The 27,412-nt window shown below is 45.1% G+C and overlaps 1 protein-coding gene across 5 annotated transcripts in view; it reads left to right on the top strand.

Moving 5' to 3' along the window:
• Nucleotides 1-27,412, top strand: part of AMOTL1 (angiomotin like 1) — a 149,761-nt gene that overhangs the window by 44,773 nt on the left and 77,576 nt on the right. For 4 of the 5 annotated variants that reach the window (XM_061143935.1, XM_061143902.1, XM_061143907.1 and 1 more), the window contains exons 2-3: nt 15,446-15,592; nt 19,360-20,293. In XM_061143935.1, the coding sequence (XP_060999918.1) occupies nt 15,446-15,592; nt 19,360-20,293 (1,081 nt within the window). Of the gene's footprint in view, nt 1-13,710; nt 14,240-15,445; nt 15,593-19,359; nt 20,294-27,412 lie in introns of those variants that run through there. The other variant, XM_061143925.1, reaches the window with a different exon arrangement.

Genomic DNA, 27,412 nt, shown 5'->3' with positions numbered 1-27,412 from the left:
CCACTTTGTAAAGCTGTCTCTCTCACAAGCGTGGCATGTTTGTCTCAAGCCTCGTCCTGGGCACTCTTTTGCCCTGGCAGATACTCAACGTCATAGATCTTTGTGGAATGTATAGATGCATTGTTTAGTCGCTACGTTGTGTCTGACTCTTTGTGATCCCAGGGACTGCAGACTGCCAGGCTCCTCTGTCCATAGAATTTTCCAGGCAAGAATACTGGAGTGGGTAGCCATTTCCTTCTTCAGGGGGTCTTCCCGACCCAGGGATTGAATCTGCATCTCCTGCATTGGCAGGCAGGTTATGTACCACTGAGTCAACAGGGAAGATGAGTGAATTAGCGAGTGATTCTGCACGGTGCTGCTAATCCAGATCACAGACCCGTAATCTTTTGTAACTCAAAGGAGTTGTCAGACATCCAGGTGCTATCGCAAATACCTACGTGTTTTAAAATATCATTTAAATTCTGTGATGTACTTTGGAACCGTCCAAGGTGAGTTTGCATGTCAACCTTAAGGCTCTGAGCTTTGTGACTCAGAGTGTCATTCCTGTTTTTGTTTAGGTAAAAAGGAGGTAATGAAACCTAATTCTCAAGGATGTGAGAATTATCTGAGGTAATGTTTGTACCGTTTTGTGCTCAATAATGTTACTTTCTATGCCTTCCTTCCCTGTAATTAGATAGATGCTTGTCATGTTTGGCTTGGTGACAGTTAGCCATGTAATTTTCGAGTTTCAGAGGTAGACATATTTATTGTATAATATGGTAGGCAGTTTCCCAGGCTTTTTCTCATCATGTTGAATTAGATGTATTTTTTGTATGATCGCTTTGTTATTGTATCTTTATAACAATATTTTAGATGTAACTGAAATAGCCATATTCCCTTATGCTAACCAGTCATTCAGGTTAGCAGTGATGAAATAACGGGGCACCAAAACTATCAACTTCAAATATAAATATATTAAAAAGTAACAAATTTATGCAAAGAATTCTTCACTTTAAAGGAGTAAATGCAGATTAGTTGGTTGGCTAATTTTAGGAAAAGTTGTCACTTTTAATTGTTCATCATCATTTTGGTTCATAAATCTAACATGTTTTGACTTAAAATGTGATTGATTTATAAAATTTCAGCTTACCACAACTTTTCAGTTCGTGTGTTGTACAAGATCTTGTATGACAGAGAAGTCCAAGCTTCACAACCCTGATTCTGCATTCAAATCAATTGTGAAGTGTGGCTCTCCAAAATTTATTTCTGGTCCACACCTGAGGTGATCCTGATGTTACAGGTCTGACGTGGGGACTGGGAGGTGACATTTTAAAAACGTCCCTGAGTACTTTGACGCACCACAGGTTTGGAATTCATTGTCAAAGTGGAGACACTATCATGAAAATAATAGATGGCTAAATGGGAGAGGTGGGAGAGGCGGCTTCATCCTCTGCCTTGGTGTTCCAGTGGTTGGCAGCAGCTTGCTCTCTTTAACTCTGAGCTTTTATAAGAAATAGCACAAACCTGCCTGTATATATGGGCATTTATGCAGGCATATATGCAGAGAAGGAAGCTTTCTCTGAGCCTTTTCCCATTGTTCACAAGCAAGGACATTTCATTACAACTTCTCTAATATTGACATAAGAAATTAGGCAGGAAAGGAGAACTTAGAATCAAGTGTGCACTTTGCTGTGTACCTGAATCACTGTAAGTTAACTAGACTTCAGTTAAAAAAAAAGAATTAAGTATACATTACAATCCCAGTCCTGGGTATATATCCAAAAAAAACCAAGAAGACTAATTCAAAAAGATACATGCATCCTAGTGTTCATAGCAGCATTGTTTACAGTTGCTGAGATGTGGAAGCAACCTAAGTGTCCAACAGCAGAGGAATGGATAAGGAAGATGTGATATATATACACAAGGGAATACTACTCAACCTTAAAAAGGAGCGATATTTTGTCATTTGCACCAACATGGATGGTCTTGGGGGGCATGCAAAGTGAAATAACACATACAGAGAAAGGCAAATACTTTATATGATACCACTTATATGTGAAACCTAAAAAATACCCCAAACTAGTGAATATAACAAAAAGGAAGCAGACTTACAGATACAGAGAAACCTGATCAGTGGTTACCGGTGGGAAGAGAGGGAAGCAGGGGGGAGGTCAATGTAGGGGAGAGGATTAAGAGGTACAGATTATTATGATTAAAATAAGCTCCAGGGATATACTTAGCTTACATAGCCAATATCTTATTGTAACTAAAAATGGAGTATAACCTATAAAATTGTGTATTACTGTATTGAACACTTGTAACATATAATATTGTACCTCAACTATAATTTGATTTAAAAAATTGTGTGCATGATTGACTGATCTTTGGAAGGCAGGATTGCTTAGTAAGAACTTTGTTGTTGCAGGGGCTGAGGGACTGTTCTGCTGGCTAGTTTTGTGACCCTGGGCATGACTTAACCACTGTGAGCCTAGTATCCTTGTCTACAAAATGGGAATAGGGTTGTGATAATTAAATTTAGTAATCTTTATATCACCCGTTCACTTAATGTTGTTCAGTTGTTCAGTCGTGTCCAGCTGTGCAACCGTGTGGACTGCAGCACGCCAGGCTTCCCTGTCCTTCACTATCTCCCGGAGTTTGCTCAAACTCATGTCCATTGAGTCCATGATGCCATCCAACCATCTCATCCTCTGTCATCCCCTTCTCCTCCTGCCCTCAATCTTTTCCAGCATCAGGGTCTTTTCTAGTGAGTGGGCTCTTTGCATCAGGTGCCCAAAGTATTGGAGCTTCAGCTTCAGCATCAGTCCTAATGAATATTCAGGGTTGATTTTCTTTAGGATTGACTGGTTTGATCTTGCAGTTCAGGAACACTCAAGAGTCTTTTGCACTTAATAGGTCCTCAATAAATGGTAGCTCCTGGTTGAATGGTTAAATTCTTATTACCAAAGGGATGTTTAATTTGGTGGGGGGATATTGGTTGCTTAGATTGTGTAGTTCATTCATGAGCCGATGTTGATTTGTGAAGTTGGGTGAGTGTGATGAGATGTACTTACCTCTTGAGAGTCCCAGTCCCCACGGGACGCTGCCGCCTGGCAGGCCTCTGGGTGTCATTCAGCCGCAGCCACATGCGTGTGTAAGAGCCGGAAAGCTGAAGGAATAGGGCCAGGCGTGACTGGACTGCCCTTCTCGCCACAGTGTGGGTGAGAGGGAGCTATGAGGAGCACAACTGTGCATTTATTTTCTGTCTTGGGGTTTATTTTAAGGCTTTTCATCCTGTTTGTCTTCCTTTGCTCCCCAAACATTAAGTACTTACTGTCTGCATATAGTGATAGAAACACGTTTGAAGCTTACGTGCTAGTAATAATTTTTCTTCCTCACCAGGAACAAAATGTGAGCCAGGGTACCTGAAGGAATCCCTTTGTGGTCCTGAGATAAGCAAATATGTATGTTTAAAGATGATTTAAATTTCAGTCATTCAATTAATATAAGGCTTATTTATTGAAACTGATCCAAGTAAATCAGTTCTAGAGATGGATCTGTTATACAGCAGGGTGCCTAGAGCTGACAGTACTGTATTGCATATTGAAAATTTGCTAAGAGGAATGGGTCTAATGTAAGATCTTACCACATACACATGCACACATCACTCTCTCACCAAACAACAGAGAGGGTGAGAGAAAACTTTGGGAGGTCATGGATATGTCCATGACCTTGATGGTGGTGATGATTTCATGGTGTATTCTTATCCCCAAACTCATTGAGTTGCATACATTAAATATGTATAGCCTTTCACATGTTAATAACACCTTAATAAAGTGGTTTTAAAAAAACACTAGAGGAAAAGAATCTCTTAAGTCCAGATACTTCTAGTTTTAAGTAAGTTAAACAGCAAATACATCAATGTGAAATATGAATTATAATATTATGTGCCATTTGAGTCAAGATATTTACATAGTATTTGAATTTGATATTAAAATCCAAATTTAGGACTTCCCTTGTGGTCCAGTGGTTAAGAATCTACCTGCCAATGTGGGAGATGCTGGAGATGCAGGTTCGATCCCTGGGTCGGGAAGAGCCACTGGAGAAGAAAATGGCAACCCACTCTAGTATTCTTGCTTGGAGAATCCCCATGGACAGAGGAGCCTGGCGGGGCTGCAGTCCATGGAGGTGCAGAGTCGGACATGACTGAGCAACTAAGCATGCACGCGCACATGCCTGAAATTAACCTGTTTTAGCACTAGATGGCTGTCTTTTTTTTCCCCAGTAGCTTTTACCAAGCCTTGGTTTCCTTAGTAGTTTGAAAGAGTCAACTCACCTTTGAGTTAAGCTCTGTAGAATTGAGAATATGTTTGTAATTGGTTATTTTTACATGTACCTTAATTCCACTAATATATAGTTATCGAGTATCCCTGGTGGCTCAGATGGTAAAGAATCAGCCTGCAATACAAGACACTTGGGTTCGATCCCTGGGTCAAGAAGATCCTCTGGAGAAGGGAATGGCTACCTACTCCAGTATTCTTGCCTGGAGAATTTCATGGACTGAGGAGCCTGCCAAGCTATATAATATATAGTTCATGGGGTTGTAGAGTTGGACCCGACTGAGTGACTAACATTTTCCCTTTTTTTTCCTTTTTCATTGAGTATCCATTATATGCTAGAGACTGCTACGTTCACTTATCGTGAATGTGTGCGGATGAGTCATTGATTCAATAAATATGTGTTTGAGCACTTACTGTGGTCTTATTCCTGCTAGAAACTGGAGATACAGAGGTGAATAAGACATGGCCCCTGCTGTTAAGCAATTATAAGTTATTAGGGGGACGGACTAAAAAAATTAAATACACAGGGAATTTAATATATTGTGGTATAAGTGTGCATGAACTGTGATGGGAACACAGGCGAGTGGCATGTAAAAATTTGGGAGAGGAGGGGTAGATGATTTCCTGGAGGAAGTGGCACTAGAGGAGGACTTCCAGAGACATTCGGATAGTCAGGGTATATATTGTAGTGTTAAGTGTGTGCTGAAGTTAATAGTTTCCTTGACTCAACTCATATAGGGAGAAAGGCCCTCCAGATGGAGAAAACTTTGGAGGAACTGCAAGTATTACTCTAGGTTTTGTGCAAAAGATATTTGGGTTAATAGACATGAGATTGTGCTAAATCATGTAGTACTTTAGATATTAACAGTGTTATTTTCTTAGAATAGGTGTCAGAACAATTAATTTTTTTAATAAGGTAGGTATCGGAAGTTCTTTTTAAAAAATTTATTGAAATTTAGTTAATTTACGATGTGTTAGTTTCAGATATATAGCAAAGTGATTCAGTTATACATATAAGTATAAATATATTATTTCTTTACATTCTCTTCCATTATAGATTATTACAAGGTACTGAGTATAGTTCCATGTGCTATATAGTAGGTCTTTTGTTGTTTATCTATTTTATATATAGTAGTGTGTATATTTTAATCCCAAACTCTTAATTTATCCCTTTTCCCCTTCCCCTCTGGTAAGTGTAAGTTTGTTTTCTATGTCTGTGAGTCTTTTTCTGTTTTTTAAATAAGTTCATTTGTATAATATTCTTAGATGCCACCTATAAGTGGTATCATATGATATATGTATATCAGAAGTTCTTGATTGTAAGCTGCACAAAGTAACTTTGGCTAACTTAAGCAATTTGTTGTTGTTGCTCAGTCGTGTCCAGCTCTTTACAACCCCTTGGACTGCAGCATGCTAGGCTTCCCTGTCCTTCACCATCTCCCGGAGCTTGGTCAAACTCATGTCCATTGAGTCAGTGATGCCATCCAACCATCTCGCCCTCTGTCGTCCGCTTCTCCTGCCTTCAGTCTTTCCCAGCATCAGGGTCTTTGCTAATGTCAGCTCTTTGCATCAGGTGGCCAACTTAAGCAATAGAAGAATTTATTGGAATTACCTTGGGCAGCTCACATATTAATGGAAAGGCTCAGAAAGTGAGCAGGGTATCTTTAGGTGAAGATATACTGGGAACCCAGGCAGGGCTAGACTACTTGTCTTGTGATGCTGGCGGTCACCATAGACACCACTGCTGCTCTTAAACTCCTGGGGCTCTGTTACTATAGACACTTTGGCAACGCCCTTTGTTTTTGTGTCATTTCCTCGAGATTCTGAGTCTTTGATTGGAACATCAGTTGGCTAGGTCTAGGTCCTTCTAACTGCTAGAACAGAGTGGGGACCTTTTGGTTTCTGTAACAGGAGGTAGACTCAGCCCCAAGGCTTACACAGTGAATTCAGAGTTCTCCAATACTATTTAATTTAGTATTTCATTAGAGGTGATTGACTATCAGGAATATGATAGGTAATAGTTGAAAGCTGAACCATGCAATTCTAAATTATTTTCCATTTCTGTAGTGTTTATAATGTGCTAGGGCTTTTATTTATTTATTTTTATTGAAGTACACTTCATTTACAATGTTGTGTTAGCTTCTGGTGTACAACAATGTGATTCAGTTATAAATACACACACTCATATATATATTGTTTATCATATTCTTTTCAATCATGGTTTATTTTTAATATTTATTTAATTGGCTGTGCCATATTTGCACATGTGGGATCTTCATTGTGGCGTGCAAACTCTTAATTGGGGCATGTGGGATCTAGTTCCTGACCAGGGATTGAACCCTGGCCCCTTGCATTGGTAGCATGGAGTGTTAGCTGCTGGACCACTAGCCAAGTCCCTCAATTATGGCTTATTAAAGGATATTGAATAAAATTCCCTGGACAGTAGGATCTTGTTGTTTATCTGTTTTATATTTAGTAGTGTGTATCTGCTAATCCAAAACTCTTAATCTATTCCTCCCCTGCTCCTGTTTCCCCATTGGTAGCCATAAGTTTGTTTTCATGTCTGTGAGTCTCTCTGTTCATTTGCATCATGTTTTAGATCCTACATGTAAGTGATGCCATTTGGGATCTGCCTTTCTTTTTCTGAATTCATTTAGTATAATAATCTCCAGGTCCACCCATGTTGCTGCAAGTGGCATTATTTTGTTCTTTTCATGGGTGAGTAATATTCCATTGCACGTATGTGTCACATCTTCTTTATCCATTCCCCTGTTGATGGACGTTTAGGTTGCCTCCGTGTCTTGGCTGTTATAAGTCGTGCTGCGGTGAACATTGGGGTGCGGGTATCTTTTTGAATTTTCCAGATATATGCCAAGGGATGGGATTGCTGGATCATATGATAACTATTGGATTTTGAAAACCTCCCTTAAATGCTGGATCCTGGATCTGTAGATGCAGCTTTGCCGTCGTCCTTACCTGTACACAGGCACCAGTGAACTCCCTGTCGCTTAAAGTGACCAGGCGCCTCGGTCACTTAGTACCTGTGCCTTACCTTTACCTCTCTGGGCTCGTCTTTGCTCACCAGCACCCTCTCCTCACCCTGAATTGGATTAACAGCCTCCTCCTTTTTTCCACTTCAGCTTAGGAGTCTCTTTCTAAAACCCTGTCATTTCAGCTTCCGAATCACCTCCATCAATCAACAGGTAGGAAGGAGTTACTCCTGAGTCTCCAAAACTTTGTGTCCCTGTAACAGGGCACTTACTCTGCAGTGAAATTTGGATCGCTGTGTGCACCTTGTCTCTAGAACCAAATCATAATATCCTAAGGCCAAGGACAGTCTTACTCATTTCTTTGTTATTTATAGCTCCCAGCGCAGTGCCTTGTTGAACTCAGCTGTTACTTTAAAGGTTAGGCATACATTCGCATTTTGGTTCACACTGATAATATCTCAGAGATATTTTTAATAAGCATTACAGAGCTATACTTCACACAACTTTAGAGAAAGTTATTCATCACAAATTCCACCTTGAGAGAGTCTAAATTAAATAGGTGTGTTTAGTGTACATGTACCTTTTGATGGCTGGATTGGTCCAAGGCTTCCAATTCAAGTTCAGTGCCCAGGATGACCATACCCTGTAGAGGCTGGGAAGTTTGGAAGCCTTCCCCGCTCCCACCTTGGGTTTCAAATACTGGTTCCTTGGGGAAAAGTAAGTGGGAAGGCCTCTTCAGGTATGTGCCTTCAGTTTAGTGTTGGAGGTTCCCATTTTATTTTACAATGTGTGCAGGTGTTCATGCCAGGGGTGCTGGGACCTGTCTTCCCCCAGGCCTCAGGTTCAAAAGTGTGACTTGGCTACCCCAGGGAGGGAGCTTGGCTTCACATGAGGGCCTGTGAACAGATCCGCCCTTATTTTCCTGGTACTGGCCATGGGGTCTCCAGATTCCTCCTAAGACCTCGTTTCTAGGGCATCTGTCTCCTGGAGTGGAGTATTCGACTCCCCCGGGAAACCTCCAGTCCTGCCAGGATCGGAACGCTTGGTTGCTTACATTTGACTCTGAGGACGCTGGCCCACTCAGTAAATTCCTCAGCTCTTTGAAAAGGATGGTGGAGGCCGCAGAATTGTTCTGTTGCCTGTGGTTAAAATCTGTTATAAAGTTAGAGGAGGTTATTCTCATCTCATTGGTAAAGTTGTTTTTGAAGGCATTAGGTGGTTTTGGCTTACGTGGACCTGGCGGAAAGTCTTGCACTTGGGCGCAGTGACACCTGGGAGGTTTTTTGGGGTTTTTTTTTTCAGTGAGTGAAGGCTTTGAGGAACCTGGCCTGCAGACCCCAGAACATCACTGCCAGCTACAGAGGGGACAGCGAGTGCTTCCTCCTCTTAGGACACTGAGAGGGCCTGGGAATCGTCGGGAGCTCTCAGAGACCCACTTTGAAAGGACCTCTTTAAACTTGGCAGTGACAGCATCCCAGAGGATATGCCAAGTCTCTCCATCGGTCAGCAAGGAGGCAGCGAGAGAACGCAGGCCGCATTACAGAAAGGAGCAAGGACTTGGATGGTGCCCACCTCCAAGCTTTCCGGGACACTGGCCCCAGCCTATATGCATTTTTAAAATTTTATTGAAGTATAGTTGATTTGCAGTATTGTGTTTAATTTCTGCAGTTATGACAAAGGGACTCAATTCTACATATATATTCTTCATTATGGTTTTATCACAGGATATTGAATGTAGTTCACTGTGTGTTATACAGTAGCATCTTGCTTATCCATCCTGTATTTGCATCTGTTAATCCAAAACTCCCAGTCCTTCCCTCCCCCATCTCTCCCCCACACTTGGTAACCACAAGGCTGTTCTGTGTATCTGTGAGTCTGTTTTTGTTTTGTAGATATGTTCATTTGTGTCGTATTTAGATTCCATATATAACTGATATCATTTGGTGTTTATCTTTCCGACTTACTTGCTTAATTAGTATGATAATCATTAGGTCCATCCATGTTGCTGCAAGTGGCAGTATTTCATTCTTTTTAACGACTGAATAATACTCCGTTATTTACACACACACACACACACACACACACACACACACATATATGCATGCATGCTCAGTCACTTCAGCTGTGTCCGACTCTTTGCATTCCTATGGACTGTAGCCCGCCAGGCTCCTCTGTCCCTGGGATTCTCCAGGCAAGAATACTGGAGTGGTTTGCCATGCCCTCCTCCAGGGGATCTTCCCAGCCCAGGGGTTGAACTCCATCTCCTGTATGGCAGGAAGATTCTTTACTGCTGTGCCACCGGGGAAGCCCCATATACACATATATATCACATCATCTTTAGCCATTTGTCTCTGGATAGATATTTAGGTTTTTCCATCTCTTGGCAATTGTACAGAATGCTGTAATGAACATTGGGGTGCATGTCTCTTTTTGAATCACAGCTCTGCTTGCATATATGCCCAGGAGTGGAATTGCTGGATGCACCAGCCTTTATTAAATGACTGCCGCAAGCTGCTGGGCAGTTTAAGCTCTCAGTTGTGTGCTTTCGGTCATAATTGCCGTGGCTGTTGGGGGCAGGCAGGCCATTGTAGGGGGAGGTGTTCTAGAGGGAACCTGAAGAGGTAGATGCCTTGGGGTGAACTTTAGAAGACCTCGGGAAGGGAGTGTGAAACGGGGCCTTGGAGAATGAGGGTGGCATGTTCATGGGATGCTGGAATGCCGAGGGGACCAGCGAGACTGGTGACAGCTGAAGGAAGGATCTGAGTGTAGTGGCCTTGAAAACCAAGCAGAGTTTGAACTTGAAGCTATAGCCAAAATGGTTATGTACAGGGGATTGACAAGCTGGCTGTGCAGTTTAAGTAAGGACGGGTGATTCCCAGCTGTGTGTGTCCTCTGCTATCTACACCTGAAGGAGACTCCCGAGCCTGTGACGTTGGTCTGTTTGTGGATCCTGGATCTGGTCTTAGGGAACAAACTAGTTAACCGTGAAGGTGAAGCTGATGAGCAGGTGATCAGGGCTCTTGTTGTGTCTCTCGCTTCTGCCAGGAAACTCACTTCATTTTTTACCTTGATTCATTTCCCCCTCAACAAGGAGGCCTTTGTTATCACTACTATGGAGTGAGGCAGAAAAAAGCCTTGTTCAGGGTCGCATTGCCTAAAGGCCTCTGGACATTTACAAAGAAAGTTTGAGTGTAGAGCCATAATGGGAAGGAAGTTTTCAGTGCTTTAGAAGCCAGCCAGAAGCAGTCACGCTCATAGAGACGCAAAGGATTCTTCTTGTTGACAAATGACATAGTTTTTGCAAAGAGAAAGAAACTATTCTGGGTGAAATGGGTCATCATCAATCAGGGTAGAAAGGTTGGACCCTCAAACTGGACTTGCAGAATTCACCGTCTGTGGAGTGCAGCACAAACAGATGTCTGGTTTTCCTTCAGGTGGGGCCCCCTGCCCAGAGGGAGACCCTGAGCTTTTTTTCTGTTGTTCCTGCCACTTTCCCCATGCAGACCAAAGCTGTGTCCTTGGTGGTGCTTAGATGAAAGTGTGGTTTGAAAGCAGGTAACTGCGGGTTCCTGAGCCAAGAGAACCGTATGTGAAGATTGACTTTTTGAAACCCCTAGAGGCAGCTCCTTGTAAAGATTACACAGAAGCAGAATCCTTGCTCAGCCACTGTTGTTGTTTAGCCGCTCAGTCGTGTCCAACTCTTTGCGACCCTAAGGACTGTAGCATGCTAGGCTTCCCTGTCCTTCACCATCTCCTGGAGTTTGTGCACATTCATGTCCATTGAGCCAGTGATGCTGTCTAACCATCTCATCCTCTCGTCCCCTTCGCCTCCTGCCCTCGATCTTTCCCAGCATCGGGATCTTTTCCATGAGTGAGCTCTTTGCATCAGCTGGCCAAAGTGTTGGAGCTCAGCTTCAGCATCAGTCCTTCCAATGAATATTCAGGGTTGATTTCCTTTAGGATTGACTGATTTGATCTCTGCAATCCAAGGGATTCTCAAGAGACTTCAAAAGCCCCTGTTCTTCCACACTCAGCCTTCTTTATGGTCCAGGTCTCATGGACCCCCGTGAAAACTGCCCTGTTCCGTATGCCCTGGGCCCCAGCCAGGCCCTGCAGCACTCGCCGGGAAGGGGTGGTGTCCAGGCGTCTCCTCTGCTTTCTTGCAGCTCCTGCTCCCAGGCCTGGAGAAGTGCTAACAGGGAAAACTGCGTTTCTGCTCATGACGGATGCTGACGTCCAGTTTCTGATTTCAGAGACCCTTGACCCTATTGGTTAGATTATGGACACTGTGTTTTTACATAGGAAAACAGATGCAAATTACGCGACCAGAGTTCCTAATGAAGATTCTGAACTGAACAGGAAGGGAAAGATTACGTGCACGTGGGCCTGGGGATGATGTCTCTCTTTCATTTTTGCCGCACGGCCCAGGAAACTCGTTCAGAGCCTGTGATCCATGTTACTGTCATTTTCCCTTGTCTTCCCAGTGCGGGAACATAAGTGAAGCGTGGCAGTACCCACCCCCTGCCCCGCCCCGCCCCGCCCCGCCCCGGGGGATCTCTGGGCTCAGTGGAGTGATGATCCTGGTCTGTCTGCAGGGTCTGTCCTGATCATCTGCTGGGCCGCCTTCTCTCTCCCCCTCTGAGGGGGGCAGAGTGGGAGCAGGACTCAGTGTGGAGGCTACCGCGTCTTAAATGACTGTCGGTAAGGAATTGGGCATCCTGTCCTTCTGTCTCCATAGGTGCGTGTGTTCATGCACGAGTGTGAAGTGCATTCGTTCGTTCTTAATAGTGAAGCCTGCAGGAGAAATGGTGATGGGGGCACGTCTTTGATGCCCCCGGTGCTCACGCCCACCATCCAGTCCTGCCCTCTGCCCAGCGCTCTGTGCCCTGGAGCCCTGGAGCTCTTGGCAGGCCATTGGATAAGGTACGGAAAAGCGATTTATACCAGTCTGATGGTGATAGGGGTGACTTGGTGCAGGGTTCTTTTTTCCCCCCGCAATTAATTAATTTACTTTTAAGAGAAGTTTTTAACTGAAGGATAGTTGATTTACAATGTTTTAATTTCTGCTCTACAGCAAAGTGATTCAGGTATATGTGTACATATAGCTATACATACACATGCATTCTTTTTTTAATCTTCTTTTCCATGATGATTCACTATGGAATGTAGTTCCCTGTGCTATGCAGTAGGACCTTGTTTATCCATTCTGGATATAATAGTTTGCATCTGCTAATCTAGCCTCCCACCCCACCCTTCCTCCAGCCCCCTCCGCCTTGCAGCCACAAGCCTGTTCTCTATGTCTGTGACCTTGTTTCTGTTCATAGATTCCACACATAATTGATATCATGTGACGTTTGTCTTTGTCTGACTTAACTTCACTTAAAATGGTAATCTCTAGTTACATCCATGTGGCTGCAAATGGCATTGCTTTGTTCTTTTGATGGATGAGTAGTATTCCATTGTCTACGTGCACCACATCTTCTTTATCCGGTCATCTGTCTGTGGCATTTAGGTTGTTCCCAGGTCTTGGCTGTTGTGAACAGTGCTGCCGTGAACACGGGGTGCATGTATCTTTTTGAATTAGAGTTTTGTCTGGGTATATGCCCAGAGTGGGATTGCTGGGTCGCGTGGTAACTGACATCCATGTTGAAAGCATGTATCCATTCCTACTCACATCCCTTACACACTCCTTTATACACCCATACAATGTGCATATATATTCTTAGGTATGCCTCAACTTTATTGGCAGTTTGCTGTCTGTTATCACTTACAATTTGTAGTCAATTTGATAGTACAGTTTGATAGTAGGGCCTGGAGTTGTAATCTGCTGGCATATTGCCATTCCTGACCCAGATCTGCTGTAAGAGAATACCACACTTAAAAAAAAAAGAATTGAATTGGAGTGTAATTGATTTAACAATGTTGTGTTATTTTCAGATGTACGGTAAAGTGATACAGTTTTGTGTATATATATATATTTTTTTTTCCAGATTCTTTTCCATTATAGATTATTACAAGGTATTGGATACGCTCCTTGTGCTGTATAGTTTACCTACTGTGTATCTATTTTGCATATAACATGTTGCTGTGTATCTATCTTTTATGCAGTAGTGTGTATCTGCCGCACTTTCTCCTCTTGGCCGAAGCGTGTGGGTCCTCAGCTGCGCCCCGATGTTCATTTGGTGGGGGAGGGGCCGCGGGTGCAGCCGGTGTGTTTGTGCTTTCCCGTTTCTTTATCCGGGTACATTGTTCTCCTTCTGGCTTAGGGCTTCTCACCTGTGGCTGCGTATCGGAATCATACAAAGAGCTTTATGAAATGCAGGTGCCCAGGTCCTATCCTGGGCCGCTGACTGCCAGGTCTGGGTGAGGCCAGGGTGCTGGCATTGGAGAGCTCCCCAGGGGGTCCTCTTGGGCGGCCAAGGTTGCTCCGTGCGTCTCTCCAACTTTCCACCAACATTTTCCACCTGTCTGAATTAGAAGCCAACCTAGGATTTGCCTTTGGATCCAGGCCATTGACGATTTCTAATTTTAACTCTCGACTTTGAGACTTATAGATGTAGAGGGTGAGGCCCAGAAGGGACTGAGTTTCGTTCCATGGTAGTCCCTGCGGGTTGGCCAAAAAGAGAGTGCTGACGGATGCTGTCAGAGGCGCTGGGCCTGTCATTTTAGGCTGATCTTTATATAGTATGTCATTCATACTCAGATTATAGTCAACCTTACGCTCTAACTCACAACTGCATTATTTATTTTAACATTGTAAGATAAATATTCTAGTTGTCGAAATCTTTTTTTCTCTTTTTCCCAGTAGTCCAGACATGCTTATGCTACATGTGAAAAGAAAGACAGCTAATCACTTGGTCGTGTCCGACTCTTTGTGACCCCATAAACTGTAGCCCACTCTGTCCATGGAATTCTCCAGGCAAGGATACTGGAGTGAGTAGCCTTTCCCTTCTCCAGGGGATCGTCCCAACCCAGGGATCAAACCCAGGTCTCCCGCGTAGTGGGCAGACTCTTTACCGACTGAGCCACCAGGAAAGCCTTTTGCTACATGTGAGCACACGTCCAAATGTTGTTTCATGGGTTGAGGGAGAGAAACTCGGGAAGAGGATGAGTAAATTTCCATCTTACCACCTCTCGGAATAATTAGTTGCTTTGGCCTTATGGGAAACGGATGGGTAACCATCCTGGCAAGAAATTTCGAATGACCCATTTGACATGGTGACTGAAAAACAGTATTTTTTCTTAATGGAATTATCTTGGAGGCAGGGATTTTGATTTTTAAAAAAAGCATGACTAAATTACCTTTGCCATAAAGAGCCTTCAACTTGGTGCCCATGGGGAGAAGTCAGTGCAGAGAGGGTGGAGCTGGGACTCCCCCTGCCCCCACACTGAGTGCTCCCGCTCATCACACTGAGTGCTCCCACTAACCACACTGAGTGCTCCCTCAGTGCTGTTTGTGCTGTATCAGTGTCATGTTGTGGTACCTCATGTTCAGTGACAGCAGGATTGAACCCAGTGTCACGTTTAATTGTAACAGGAAGCATGTCCAGCTTTGTTTGTGAGGCAGATACGTGGGATCCGAAAGGCCAGTGCTGGGCAGAGGGCCAGAACCCATGACCCGGGCTCACGCTGCTGCATGAGGCTCCAGAACCCCCAGAGTGGGGCCGATCGCGCTGTGCTGGGCTGCGACCAGCCCTTGCTAACATGTGGCCGGGCAAAATGACCACTCCTCTCTGCATCTGCGAGATGCTCCAAGAGACAGCTGCTCTTTCCGTTTTAGTTTTCCCTTTCTGGCCTCCCCGCCCCCTTCCCTTTGACTGCTCTGAACCTGATGGCTTGTCCAGCTCCACAGGGGACTTGATGTGTGTGGGTGCTCATGGCGCTGTCTTTGGAAATGGGTTGTATGAAAGGGCCCCTGACTTTGATCAGTGTGTCTTGAAAATTATGATTATGACCTCACGGGTCTTTGTGGTGGGTGCCAGACTTGTGATGATTCTGAATAGTTACTTTGGAATTTTATGAGTCAAAAAGACAGGGCTGCCCCTGCCAGTGGAAAGGCGTGGGGGAGAATGGCTGGTGTGAGTCACATGGCGAGGAGGACTTCGTTGACACTGAGGTGCACTTTGCTCTCTGCCCCAGGTCCCCCTCCGGCCTGTTACAGCCCCAGCAGTCCCGTCCAGATTCTGGAAGACCCCAGCTACTTTTTCCCAGACTTTCAGCTCTATCCTGGGAGGCATGAAGCGTCTTTGACAGTGGAGACAAACAGTGGCATCAGAGAAAAAGTTGGTAAGTTCTTTCACTGGCACTCATGTTGGAAAAGCAGAATGATTTTATGTTTTTCACTCTTCTGAATAATTTTTTCTCTATCCTCTTTTTAAAAAGCAATATATTGGAATACTGGTTGTTTCTTTATTGGTCAGTGCCTTATTTTTAATGTTTGCTTAACATTGTGCGTGCGTGCATGCTAAGTTGCTTCAGCAATGTCCAATTCTTTGCAACCCTATGGACTGTAGCTGACCAGGCTCCTTTGTCCATGAGATTCTTCAGGCAAGAATACTGGAGTGGGTTGCCATGCCCTCCTCCAGGGGATCTTCCTGACCCAGGGATCGAACCTTTGTCTCCTGCGGCTCCTGCATTGCAGGCGGATTCTTTACTGCTGGTGTTAATAGACTATTATAATATGTGATTCACTCAACAGAGAGAGTTCCTGAGTATGTAGGAACTTCAGAATTATACCACTGAGTGCCTAATTTTTCTCTAATTCCTAAATGTTCTTTTGTATTCTTTCCTAGAATCTTTAATTTCTTTTTTCTTCTCTGCTTTCATTTATACCTCTTTTTGCAGGTAATTCAGAAATTCAGAGAAATTCTAAACTGTATTTGGAAAGGAACCACTTCCTTTGTAAATATTTCCTGCCTATTTTTAAGGGTTTAAGAGATTGGTTACACCATGAAGGAATGAATCTTCAAAACCACATTAAAGAAGGATCTTCAGGTTCTTGCCAGATGTGCACATGAAAAGGAGATTCAGTAGTTTCTGTGCCTAATGAGACCCCATTCCCTTTATTATTCATCCAAAAAAATCATTTTCATTTGGAAATATGTTTTTATTTGAATTTTTATCCATTTTGTTTTAGAGTGTTGACTTTTTTATTTGAATTTGCTTGTTCATCAAGCCCTGAGGGTAAGAACTGTCTTCTTTACTCTCCTAACCCAGCACCTGTCAGAATGCCTGAATATCACAGGTTGGCAGTTGGTATTTGTGGAGTGAGTGATGGCTCAACTCAACTCACGCTGTTAATTGCTTTCCTAGGATTGTGTATCACTTAGTACAGTTATTCAGCAGTTCATCTTGGGTGGACTTTTAGTGGTCTGTTGTTGCAAAGTTGTTGAACTTCGGGTTTATATCTCAGTTATGGTGCACCTTCTCTGAAAATGAGCAGTAAGTTTGAATTTACTCCACATACCATCCTGTGAAGTAGATGTGAAGCCTGATCTCAGAGGAGAGAGAGGTTCAGAGAAGCCAAGTAATTGCCTGAGGTCACGAGGGGTAGATCAGAGGTGAGCTTCAGGAACCAGTCGGTAGAGTTCTTTACTCAACAATTCTTTCTTTCTCTTTTTTTTTTAAACCATTTTTTAAATTGAAGTATAGTTAATTTACAGTGCTATGTTAATTTCAAGTGTATAGCAAAATGATTCAGTTATATGTATATCTATATATCTGTATTATGTCAGTTATTTTTCAGATTTTTTTCCATTATAGATTATTACAAGATATCGAATATAGTTCCCTGTGCTATGCAGTAGGTCCTTGTTGTTTACTGATTTCATATATAGTAGTGTTTTATATGTTAATCCCAAACTTCTAATATATCTCCCGCCCCCCAACAGTTCTTTCCTGAATGCCTTTTGTGTATCATGGTAGTGTTCTAGGCACTGAGTTCAGAGTATATGATTTTAACAGATAAGGCTGTCTGTCCCCTGGTGCGAGAGAATTCTAGTAGCAGAAGACAGGTAATAAATACACTGTTGATTGAAAGAAAAGGCCAGAGACAAGGCCAGATGTTAGGCTGTTGAGGACATTCAGCAGCTGGTTAGGGGAGCTGGAACCTGGGGAATGGTTGAGGGCGTGGAAGCTGGGGCTGCAGTCTTTGCTGCTACAGAGACACTCAATGTCATTTACTGTCACCTTTTCGCATATTTTAATACCAAAAAGTGTAAGAGGAATATAGTCCTTGATAGCAGCCCCTGCTAAAAGAAGGCAGTAGACTCAGTTTATTTGTATCTAGGTATACACACATGTATATGCTGATTATGTGTGTATTTATATATCTTGTAAGAGTATCACACCACCTTCATTTTTTCTTATTTTACTGTAGACTGAAAAACCAGCTTGGCACTTGATTAACTGTAGGGCACAAAGGGGATTTCCCTGGCAGTCCAGTGGTTCCGACTCCATGCTTCCAATGCAGGGGACGTGAATTTGACTGCTGGTTGGGGAACTAAGATCCCACATGCCATGCGGTATGGCCAAACACATAGGTAAATAAATGAATAAAGTACTTCCACAATTCAACAATTTAAAAAAAAAAAATGGAGAAAGGAAACACAAGGGTCAAAATTGTATCTGTGTTTTCTATCTGGATGACTCTTATGATGAGGATGCCATTTATCAGAAAAAAGGCAACGTTGGGGAAGAGAGACGGTTTTGGGGGAAATGATGTGTTCTTCATTTATATAAAAACACAGAACCACAGAATCAAGTCAATGTATGGCAAAACCAATACAATGATGTAAAGTAAAATAAATTAATTAATTAATTAAAAAAAAAGAAACAAACAAAAACACAGAACCATTACTGCTTGCCCAGAGTTTGCTCAAATGCATGTCCATTGAGTCAGTGATACCATCCAACTATCTCATCCTCTGTCGCCCCCTTCTCCTCCTGCCTTCAGTCTTTCCCAGCATCAGGGTCTTTTCCAGTGAGTTACTTCTTCGCATCAGGTGGCCAAAGTATTGGAGCTTCAGTTTCAGCATCAGCCTTTTCATTGAATATTCAGGGTTGATCTCCTTTAGGATTAACTGGTCTGATCTCCTTGCTGTCCAAGGGACTCTCAGGAGTCTTCTCCAACACCACAGTTCAAAAGCATCAATTCTTCAGTGCTCAGCCTTCTTTGTGGTCCAGCTCTCACATCCATACATGACTACTGGAAAAACCATAGAGTTGTATGCTAGGGAGACCCAGATGAGGAGCCATGATCTTTGCCTTTAAGATGTTCAAAGACTTGTGTATATAAATAAGTGCCATCTGACACAACTTAGTGACTAAACAACAACTGTGATGATCAGTCTTTGAGATGTATAACAACAGAGCCTGGACGTTAGAGAAGGAGAGCTCAAGCCTGCTGGGCTGCAGCAGGAGGGGGTTTACTTAGAAAGTAGCTTTGGAGCCACCCCTCAAAGCACATATAGGAATTTCCCAAGAAAGATGTGGTGAGATGCATCTTTCCAGGCAGGGGGATGAATGGGAACAAAGACCTGGAGGCCAGAGAGAGCTAGCATGTTTGGGAACTCTGTGTTCTTGGAATGTTGCTGGAACTTGAGCTCTAAGGGCGGGCCGTGGCTGGGGCATTTGGAAAGTGGAGACCAAGTGTCGGTTGCTTTCTGAGGACAGTTAGAAGAGAAGAGAGAAGAGATGCAGGCTGGCACTTAGAGGTTTACACTGGGCTGTGAGAAGGTGATCCCGTTTTTTTTGTTGTTGTTGTTCTGATTTTTGTTTGTTTGCTTCTAAGATGGGAAAGACTGTTTATATGATGAAGAGAAGGGGTCAGTGGAGAGCTTAAAGGGAAAACTTGAAGGCCTGACCAAGGTCTAGAAGGAAGCAGGAGGTGAGGGGAGGAAGTGGGAGCTGGAGAGATGCTCCTGGGACAAACTTCAGGGTACATGGGGGCGATGGGGTATTGGAGCTCTTTAAATGCCTCTATCATTAGAAAGGTCATTATTCACAATATACGTGGAACAGCCTGACACGTTTTTCCCATGTGTATCTTCCAGTTGAGGATCCTCTCTGTAACTTCCACCCCCCGAACTTCCCGAGGATCCCAGAGGTGGAGATGAGAGGTTCGGAAGATGCGGCAGCGGGAACAGTGTTACAGCGGCTGATCCAGGAGCAACTGCGCTATGGCACGCCGACCGAGAACATGAACTTGCTGGCCATTCAGCACCAGGCCACAGGGAGTGCAGGGCCAGCCCACCCCACCAACAGCTTTTCTTCCACGGAAAACCTCGCTCAAGAAGACCCACCAATGGTCTACCAGTCAGCACGCCAGGAGCCGCAGGGTCAGGAACACCAGGTGGACAACACGGTGATGGAGAAGCAGGTGCGGTCCGCGCAGCCTCAGCAGAACAACGAGGAGCTGCCCACCTACGAGGAGGCCAAGGCGCAGTCCCAGTTCTTCCGGGGCCAGCAGCCGCCGCCGCCGCCGCAGCAGCAGCAACCGGGAGCCGTGGGGCACGGCTACTACATGGCCGGGGGCGCCAGCCAGAAGGCCCGGACTGAGGGCAGGCCGACGGTGAGCCGTGCCAACAGCGGACAGGCGCACAAGGACGAGGCGCTGAAGGAACTCAAGCAGGGCCACGTCCGCTCTCTCAGCGAGAGGATCATGCAGCTGTCGCTGGAGAGGAACGGCGCCAAGCAGCACCTCCCCGGCCCCGGGAACGGAAAGGCGTTCAAGGCGGGAGGGGGACCCTCCCCAGCCCAGCCTGCAGCCAAGATGCTGGACCCCCGAGGGCCTCCACCCGAGTACCCCTTCAAGGCCAAGCAGATGGTGTCCCCGGTCAGCAAGACCCAGGAGCATGGACTGTTCTACAGTGACCAGCACCCCGGGCTGCTCCACGAGATGGTCAAGCCGTACCCTGCGCCCCAGCCTGCGAGGACAGAAGTGGCCGTCCTGAGGTACCAGCCACCCCCAGAGTACGGGGTAACGAGGTGATTATCGAGCCCAGAAGATTTTTAAAAATTTATTCTTTTAATTGAAGTATAGTTGATAGATAATATTATTACTATTTTGCAGATTACAATAGAGCGATGCATGATTTTTAAAGATTATGCCCTCCTATAGTTACTGTTGGTGAAGGAAATGGCAACCCACTCCAGTATTCTTGCCTAGAGAATCCTGTGGACAGAGGAGCCTGGTAGGCTGTTGTCCATAGGGTCGCACAAGGTCAGACATGACTGAAGTGACTTAGCAGCAGCAGCAGCATAGTTACTATAAAATATTGGCTATATTCCCCATGTCTTACAGTGTATCCATGTAGCCTATTTTATAGCTAATAGTTTGTTCATCTTAATCCCCTGCCCCTTCACTGCCCCTCCTCCTTGCCTTCTCCCTACTGGTAACCACTAGTTTGTTCCCAGTATGCCTGAGTCTGCTTCTTTTATATCACATTTACTAGTTTGTTGTATTTTTTAGATTCCACATATTGGTGATATCAAACAGTATTTGTCTTTCTCGGTCTGACCTATTTCAGTTCCAGATTGCCCTCCAAGTCCATCTGTGTTGCTGCAAATGGCAAACCTTCATTCTTTAATATGACTGAGTGGTATTCCATCACGTGTATCTACCATATCTTCTTTATCCATTGATCAGTTGATGATACCTGTGTTGCTTTCCTATCTTCTGTGAAGTTGCATCATCTGTGAATACACGGTTTTTGATCTGTGCCCCTTTGAACACTTTTGCATGCGTGCATGCTCAGTTGCTCAGCTGTGTCCAACTGTTTGTAACCGTGGACTGTAGCCCATCAGGCTCCTCTGTCCATGGGATTCTTGTCCAGGCAAGAATACTGGAGTGGGTTGCCGTTTTTTCCTCCAGGAGATCTTCCCGACACAAGGGTCAAACCTGTGTCTCCCGCATTAGCAGGCAGATTCTTTACCACTGAGCCACCTAGAATGCTGCTCTGAATACTGGGATGCATGTGTTTTTCTGAATTAATGCTTTTATTTTTCTCAGATATATACCCAGGAGTGGAATTGCTGGGTCATATGGTAGTTCTATTTTTAGTTTTTTCAGAAACCTTCATACTGTTTCCACAGTAAGCCTTGTGGTTTCACTCATGTTTTAGTACTCATTATTTTAAGGCATATTAGGTTTTTGTCATCAGTTTTTTTTTTTTTTTTTTTTTGTCTGTGCACAGTATTTACTAAGCAGTGTTTTGGCCAAAATATATAGATTGAAATATAATAGAGGTCACCTGGGATTTTATCCAGGTGTCCCAGAAAGCGGGTGGGGATTTCTGAGCTTGGGGCGGAGCCTCTGTTGCGGGCTGTCCCTGGGGAGCTTGGCCTAGTGGTCTAGAGGAGCAGTGGTTTTCCTGGCTGGCTTTGTGGAGAGTGTCCAAACTCCTGGAACATGTTATTACCATGGGGTTTTATACAGTCTTTCTTCATTGTAGATTTCAGAGGAAAATGTCTGAATTCTAGAACAGAGCAGCTAAAGGGACCTAGAAATCATATAGCCTCACCCCTTTATTCAACAGAAAAGTGAAAGTGTTCGTTGCTCAGTTGTGTCCAACTCTTTGTGACCCTGTGGACTGTAGCCCACCAGGCTCCTCTGTCCATGGGATCCTCCAGACAGAAATACCGGAGTGGGTTGCCATGCCCTTCTCCTGGGGATCTTCCTGACCCAGGGATTGAACCCGGGTCTCCCACATTGCAGGCAGATTCTTTAATGTTTGAGCCACCAGGGAAGACGCTCTGTTTATTCAAGAGATGAGAAACTCAATTCCTGCAGTACTCAACTCTGAGGCAGCTGGAGTGAGGCTCAGGTATCCCGACCCTCAAAACCTTTTCCCTCCATCGTCCTAATTCCTGCGACTGATGGATTCAACAACACTTATCGCGTGTGTAGTCTGTGCAGCCCTGTACTCAGTTCAGAGATAAAGATACAGTTTCCACCCTCAGGGTCCTCCCAGCATCATCTCAGGGAAGCCAGCATCTGAACAGATCTTTGGGCTGCAGGGTGCTGTTTTAGGATAGAAAGGTGCAGAGAGCATTCGGGAACTGGAGAGAGCAGTATGACTCACAGCTGAAGGGCTTGGGGAGAGCTGCACGGAGGAGGTGACCTTTGAGCTGGGTTTTGAAGAGTAAATAAGAGCTGTGGGGTAGAGGTGAAGTAGCAGGAGGTACTATGCAGGGGAAAGGCCATTTCTTCAGACCAAAGCTTAGGAGGTTTTGTCTGGCATGAGCTGCAGTCATACAGACCATGGCGGGGTTGGAAGTGGCAGAAACTGTTTTTGCACAAGGAAATTGAGACCAGTTGATGAAGATCTTTGAGTGTCATACTAAAGAGTTCAGAATTTATCCATAAACAATTGCAAGAACCAGTGTTTTTCAGTAAAGACTGTGTTGATGTTTACTAGGCTGATTTCAATGGCAGCAAATGATGAATTAGAGGAAGAGGAACCTAGAGGCCATGAGGACCACCAGAGATGGGGTCGGTTGTGTCCAGATAAGACCTGGTGAGGGTAGCCCAGGTTTGAGGCCATAGGTGTGGAGGAGTATTATATGCTAAGAGAAATAGAGTTGACATCATTTAATGATTGATTAGATATGGACACTGTTGGAAATAAGGCAGTTGGAAAGCAAAGTCTCAGGAGAGAAGTTGGCTCTGGAGATACCCATTTGGAAATTGCTAGAGTTTAAATGTTTCTGAGCTTTCTCTGCCTGGGGAGAGTGTGGAGCATAAGAGAAGACAAGTGGGTCACTGCCTGTTATGGCTGTGTCTTCATTCTCCCCAGAGGCTTTATTTATCAGATTCTAAATCAAATGAGCTGAGCTTTTCCCGAGTGACCCCAATGGCTGGGTGCAGGGCCTACTTTGGCTGTACAGCTTCTGAAAAGAGAGTGACTGGGCCTTGGCAGAGAGAGTGAGCTGGCTTGTCACTCACTTGGCAGCTGCTGACACGCTTCCCTGCCTTCGGTGGCAGTGGCAGTTTTGAAGCGATGTACCGACCTGCAGGCCCCTGACAGGCAGCAGGACGCAGCCGACACAGTGACCCCACTGGGGTATCCAAGTGCAGCCTGGGAGAGCTCTTGTTCTCACCCTTTTATGATTCCTAAAGCCAAAGAGAAATTGAAATGTAAAAGCTATCAGGTTTGAAGAGGAAAAATATGTCTTCAAGTCTGTGGTTATTAGCACATTGATTTGCCAGAGTTAAATAATCCATGGTAGTGATTGCAGAAGCATATCAGAGTTTGGGTTGTGATAGTTCACTTTTTTTTTTTTTCCCTTAATCATTTAGCTCTTCGTCTAGAGCTTGATCGATAGTGGAAATATTCCCAGTCTCCTTCTTTCTCTTGGGCTTTATTCTGTGTTACGTGGCAGGGCATAAAGGGGTCTTGCTGCTTTTTGTCATTTGGCAGTAGGTATGCTGTGAGTGGAAGACAGGAAGGGCGAGGAGGAAGCTATCCTGGAGGGCTGCCAAGGTATTTGTGGGCGGGGCATCATGTGTTTTGATGTGATGACGTCAAAAAGAAGAACTGTCTGAAGGATTTGAGCTGGTTGCTGGACTTGGCAGCTGGGTCCACATGACACATCAAAATGCCCTGGAAGATGTGACAGGCAGACCACTGAGGCTCAGCCCCAGAGCTACAAGGTGCCTTTGTGAGCCTGGCCGCAGCTCGCCAGCGTGGCTCCCCCAGGGCAGCCTTTGGCTAGCAGGGTAAACAGAGTTGTGTCCACACCAGCCGTGCTTCAGACGCATTCAGTGTGGCCTGAGCTCCAAGGACTGGATCTGAAGCTCAGCACGGTGTGATGTTCAAGCTATCTTTGACCCAAAAGAAGAGCCATTGCATGCGTGCTCAGCCATTTCCAACTTTGCAGCCCTGTGAACTGCAGTCCACCAGGCTCCTCTGTCCATGGGGCTCTCCAGGCAAGAATACTGGGGTGGGTTGCCATGCCCTCCTGCAGGGGACCTTCCAGACCCAGGGATCGAACCCGTCCCTTTGGTGGCTCTTGCATTGGCAGGCGGGTTCTTTCCCACTCAGCCACCTGGGAAACCCAGAGAAGAGCAGGTCTCCCTTTAACTTCACTGTCACCTGCCTTTGTGCATAACAGGCTATCAACTCGTCATTAACGGTGATGGTTTCGGAAGCTGCCGGCTGTTGGGTCAGTGCATCATGGACGACCCTTGAGTCAGGGAGGCCTTTGTCTGAGATCCCTGGGCTCGTGTTCTGGCCTCGCGCTGCAAAAGCGGGCTCAGTATGTTCAGCGCTCTCATCCCACCCATTACACACTGTCAAGACTTCACTGCGTTTTGTCTAGAGATGGAAAGGTCTGAAGAGCACAGAGCTTAGGATGAGTAAGAACCTGGAGTTCTGACCTTCATTACTGATTTACCATAGCTCATGAATTCTCTCACCTGCTCTGATCCGCAGACCATGGGAGATGTGTGGCAGGTTATGGTCTCTTCCTGTGGGAAACCCCATGGAGAGGCCACTAGTCAAGGTCTCCTTGACTTTCATCGGTTTAGTTCAGTCGATCAGTCGTGTCCAACTCTTTGTGACCCCATGGACCGCAGCACGCCAGGCCTCCCTGTTCATCACCAACTCCCGGAGTCCACCCAAACCCATGTCCATCAAGTCGGTGATGCCAGCCAACCATCTCATCCTCTGTTGTCCCCTTCTCCTGCCCTCAATCTTTCCCAGCATCAGGGTCTTTACCAATGAGTCAGCTCTTTGCCTCAGGTGGCCAAACCTTGTCTTTTCTCGTGAGGAAGCTAGTGAGGCTGGGGAAGGGCTCGGGTGACCTGGCCCTGCTGAGGTGGCTGGTGGGGGCCTCCAGGGACTGTGAGGCGGCCATGGATGCAGGTCAGCTCTGTCCTGCCCCATTCTTCCTCTTCCTTCTCCTGAAAGTGGAAATGAGCATAAATGAGGACCAGGTGAGAACTGGACAGGTTGTTCTATGAAGAATTAAGATTTAAAAAAAAAGAAAAAGAAGCATTGACTGACACATTTTGGGGAAACAGCACTTCCAGAAGTCATGACTTGGCTTTACAGTCTGTACTTTGTTCTTATTGTTGTTGTTATTCAGTTACTCAGTCGTGTCCGACTCTTCGTGACCCCAGGGACTGCAGCACGCCAGGCCTCCCTGTCCATCAACTCCCGGAGCTTGCTTAAACTCATGTCCATCGAGTCGGGGATGCCATCCAACCATCTCATCCTCTGTCGTCCCCTTCTCCTCCTGCCCATAATCCCTCCCAGCATCAGGGTCTTTTCAAATGAGTCAGCTCTTCAAATCAGGTGGCCAGAGTATTGGAGTTTCAGCTTCCACATCAATCCTTCCAATGAATATTCGGGATTGATTTCCTTTAGGACTGACTGGTCTGTCCCGTTAATGGAAGTGAAGGCACGAATGAATACTGGGGACTAGATCTCACACACCACAGCTAAGTTTGCATGTTGCAACTAAAGATTCCAAATGCCACAACAAAGATCCCCGAAATAAATATTAAAAAAAAAGAGAGATGACGTCAGAGCCAGTGGTGCCATGGATCCCCTTCCACAGAACACGCTTGCTTCGTCTCTTCACCGGCCCCATCAGTTCAGGGGGCTCGTGGTTTCCCGAATTCATGGAGGGACCCTGTGGTGTGCTTAGCCTCCCACATCACACATGTTTTCCTTAGAAAATTCACTATGAATTTTCCTCTAAAAAAACCTCCTGATTTGGTTTTATTTAGCACAGAGTCAAAGTTCCTGATGCTCTGTGGTACTCAGGTGCTTCAGTTGTGTCCAGCTCTCTGCGACCCCTGGACTGTAGCCCATCAGGCTCCTCCATCCACGGGATTCTCCAGGCAAGAATACTGGAGTGGGTCGGCATGCCCTCCTCCAGTGGATCTTCCCGACCCAGGGGTGGATCCTGGGTCTCCCGCATTGCAGGTGGATTCTTCACCATCTGAGCCACCAGGGAAGCCCCATGCTCCCTGGGAACATGTCAAAAGACAGTGCAGGGGGTAGGGAGGGAGCGAAGAGGACAGAGTCCTGGAGCCCATGTGGCTGATTAGAGAGAACCCATGCTTCTCGCCAGGAACCCACGCTGAGCCAGCAGTGTGGCCAGAATGCAGTTTACCGAGTGAATAAGCGCGAAGACTGGGGCTGAAGAGCAGCTTTACTCTGGGTGGGTGTGAGGTCTCAAATGGGCCGCACAGTGCAACAGAGAATGTTCGGTGGCCCCCTCTCACTCTGAGTTGGAAATGGATGGAGGAGGAAGGGGGATTTTCAGACTGAGTGTGTTTCCAAAGTGCTGATTTGCAGTTTAGATAGTTAACGAAAATGAATTGCTATGTGGTATTAAAAGGTGAGCCAGACCCAAAGCTTTTGGATTAACCACCATGCGTTGCTCTTAACAAAAATGAGGCCAGGGAGTGTCTTTTTTAAATTCCACCAGCTAAACATGTGTTTTGAATACCAGCATTAAAATTTACGAGTTTGTACAATTTTTAAGCTGAATTGTGGCTGAATGAGCCAAGTAAAATGCCCTGTTTATTGTGAGGAGTGGCTCTGCGGTGTGGGAATTTCAGAATGCTGGGGTCAAGTTTAGGTTGCTTTCTCAAGAAATGTAACACAACTCCAGCTGCAGTGCATTAAATGCGTGGCTTCTCCAAACAAGAGGATCGTCCATATGCCTCCTGCCTAGCAATAGTTTGGATCTTAGTTTACCCAAGAGCCTAGTCTCAGTCTGAACACGTCAGAGTCCTGTGTCACACCACCAAAGGGGTCCAGGTGGGAAAGCTGTGGGTTTGGGAGAAGAAGATTTGAGGGGTTTTAAGTCCTGGCTCTTCCACTTTGTAGCAAACTGCTTAAGTTCTCAGAGCCTCAGTTTCCTTATCTGCAATCTGCTGTAGCTGATGTTTCCTAAAAGTAACTGATTTTCTTCCTTAGACTAATGAAACACTTTCAGTCTCAAAAATCTAGTAATAAGATAACTCCCACTTCCCCACTCCCTAAAAAATGATACAGAAGGGAAATAGAAATTACCTGCAGTTCCATTATCCAGCCAAAACCACTCTTAAATTCTCTGTTCACTATTGCTTTCACAATCAGAAAGTAT

The sequence above is a fragment of the Dama dama genome, chromosome 1, assembly GCF_033118175.1.
Source record: "Dama dama isolate Ldn47 chromosome 1, ASM3311817v1, whole genome shotgun sequence".
In the NCBI taxonomy this organism is placed as follows: Eukaryota; Metazoa; Chordata; class Mammalia; order Artiodactyla; family Cervidae; genus Dama; species Dama dama.
Note: the sequence above shows the minus strand (reverse complement) of the source record. Positions and strands in the feature narration are given on the sequence as shown.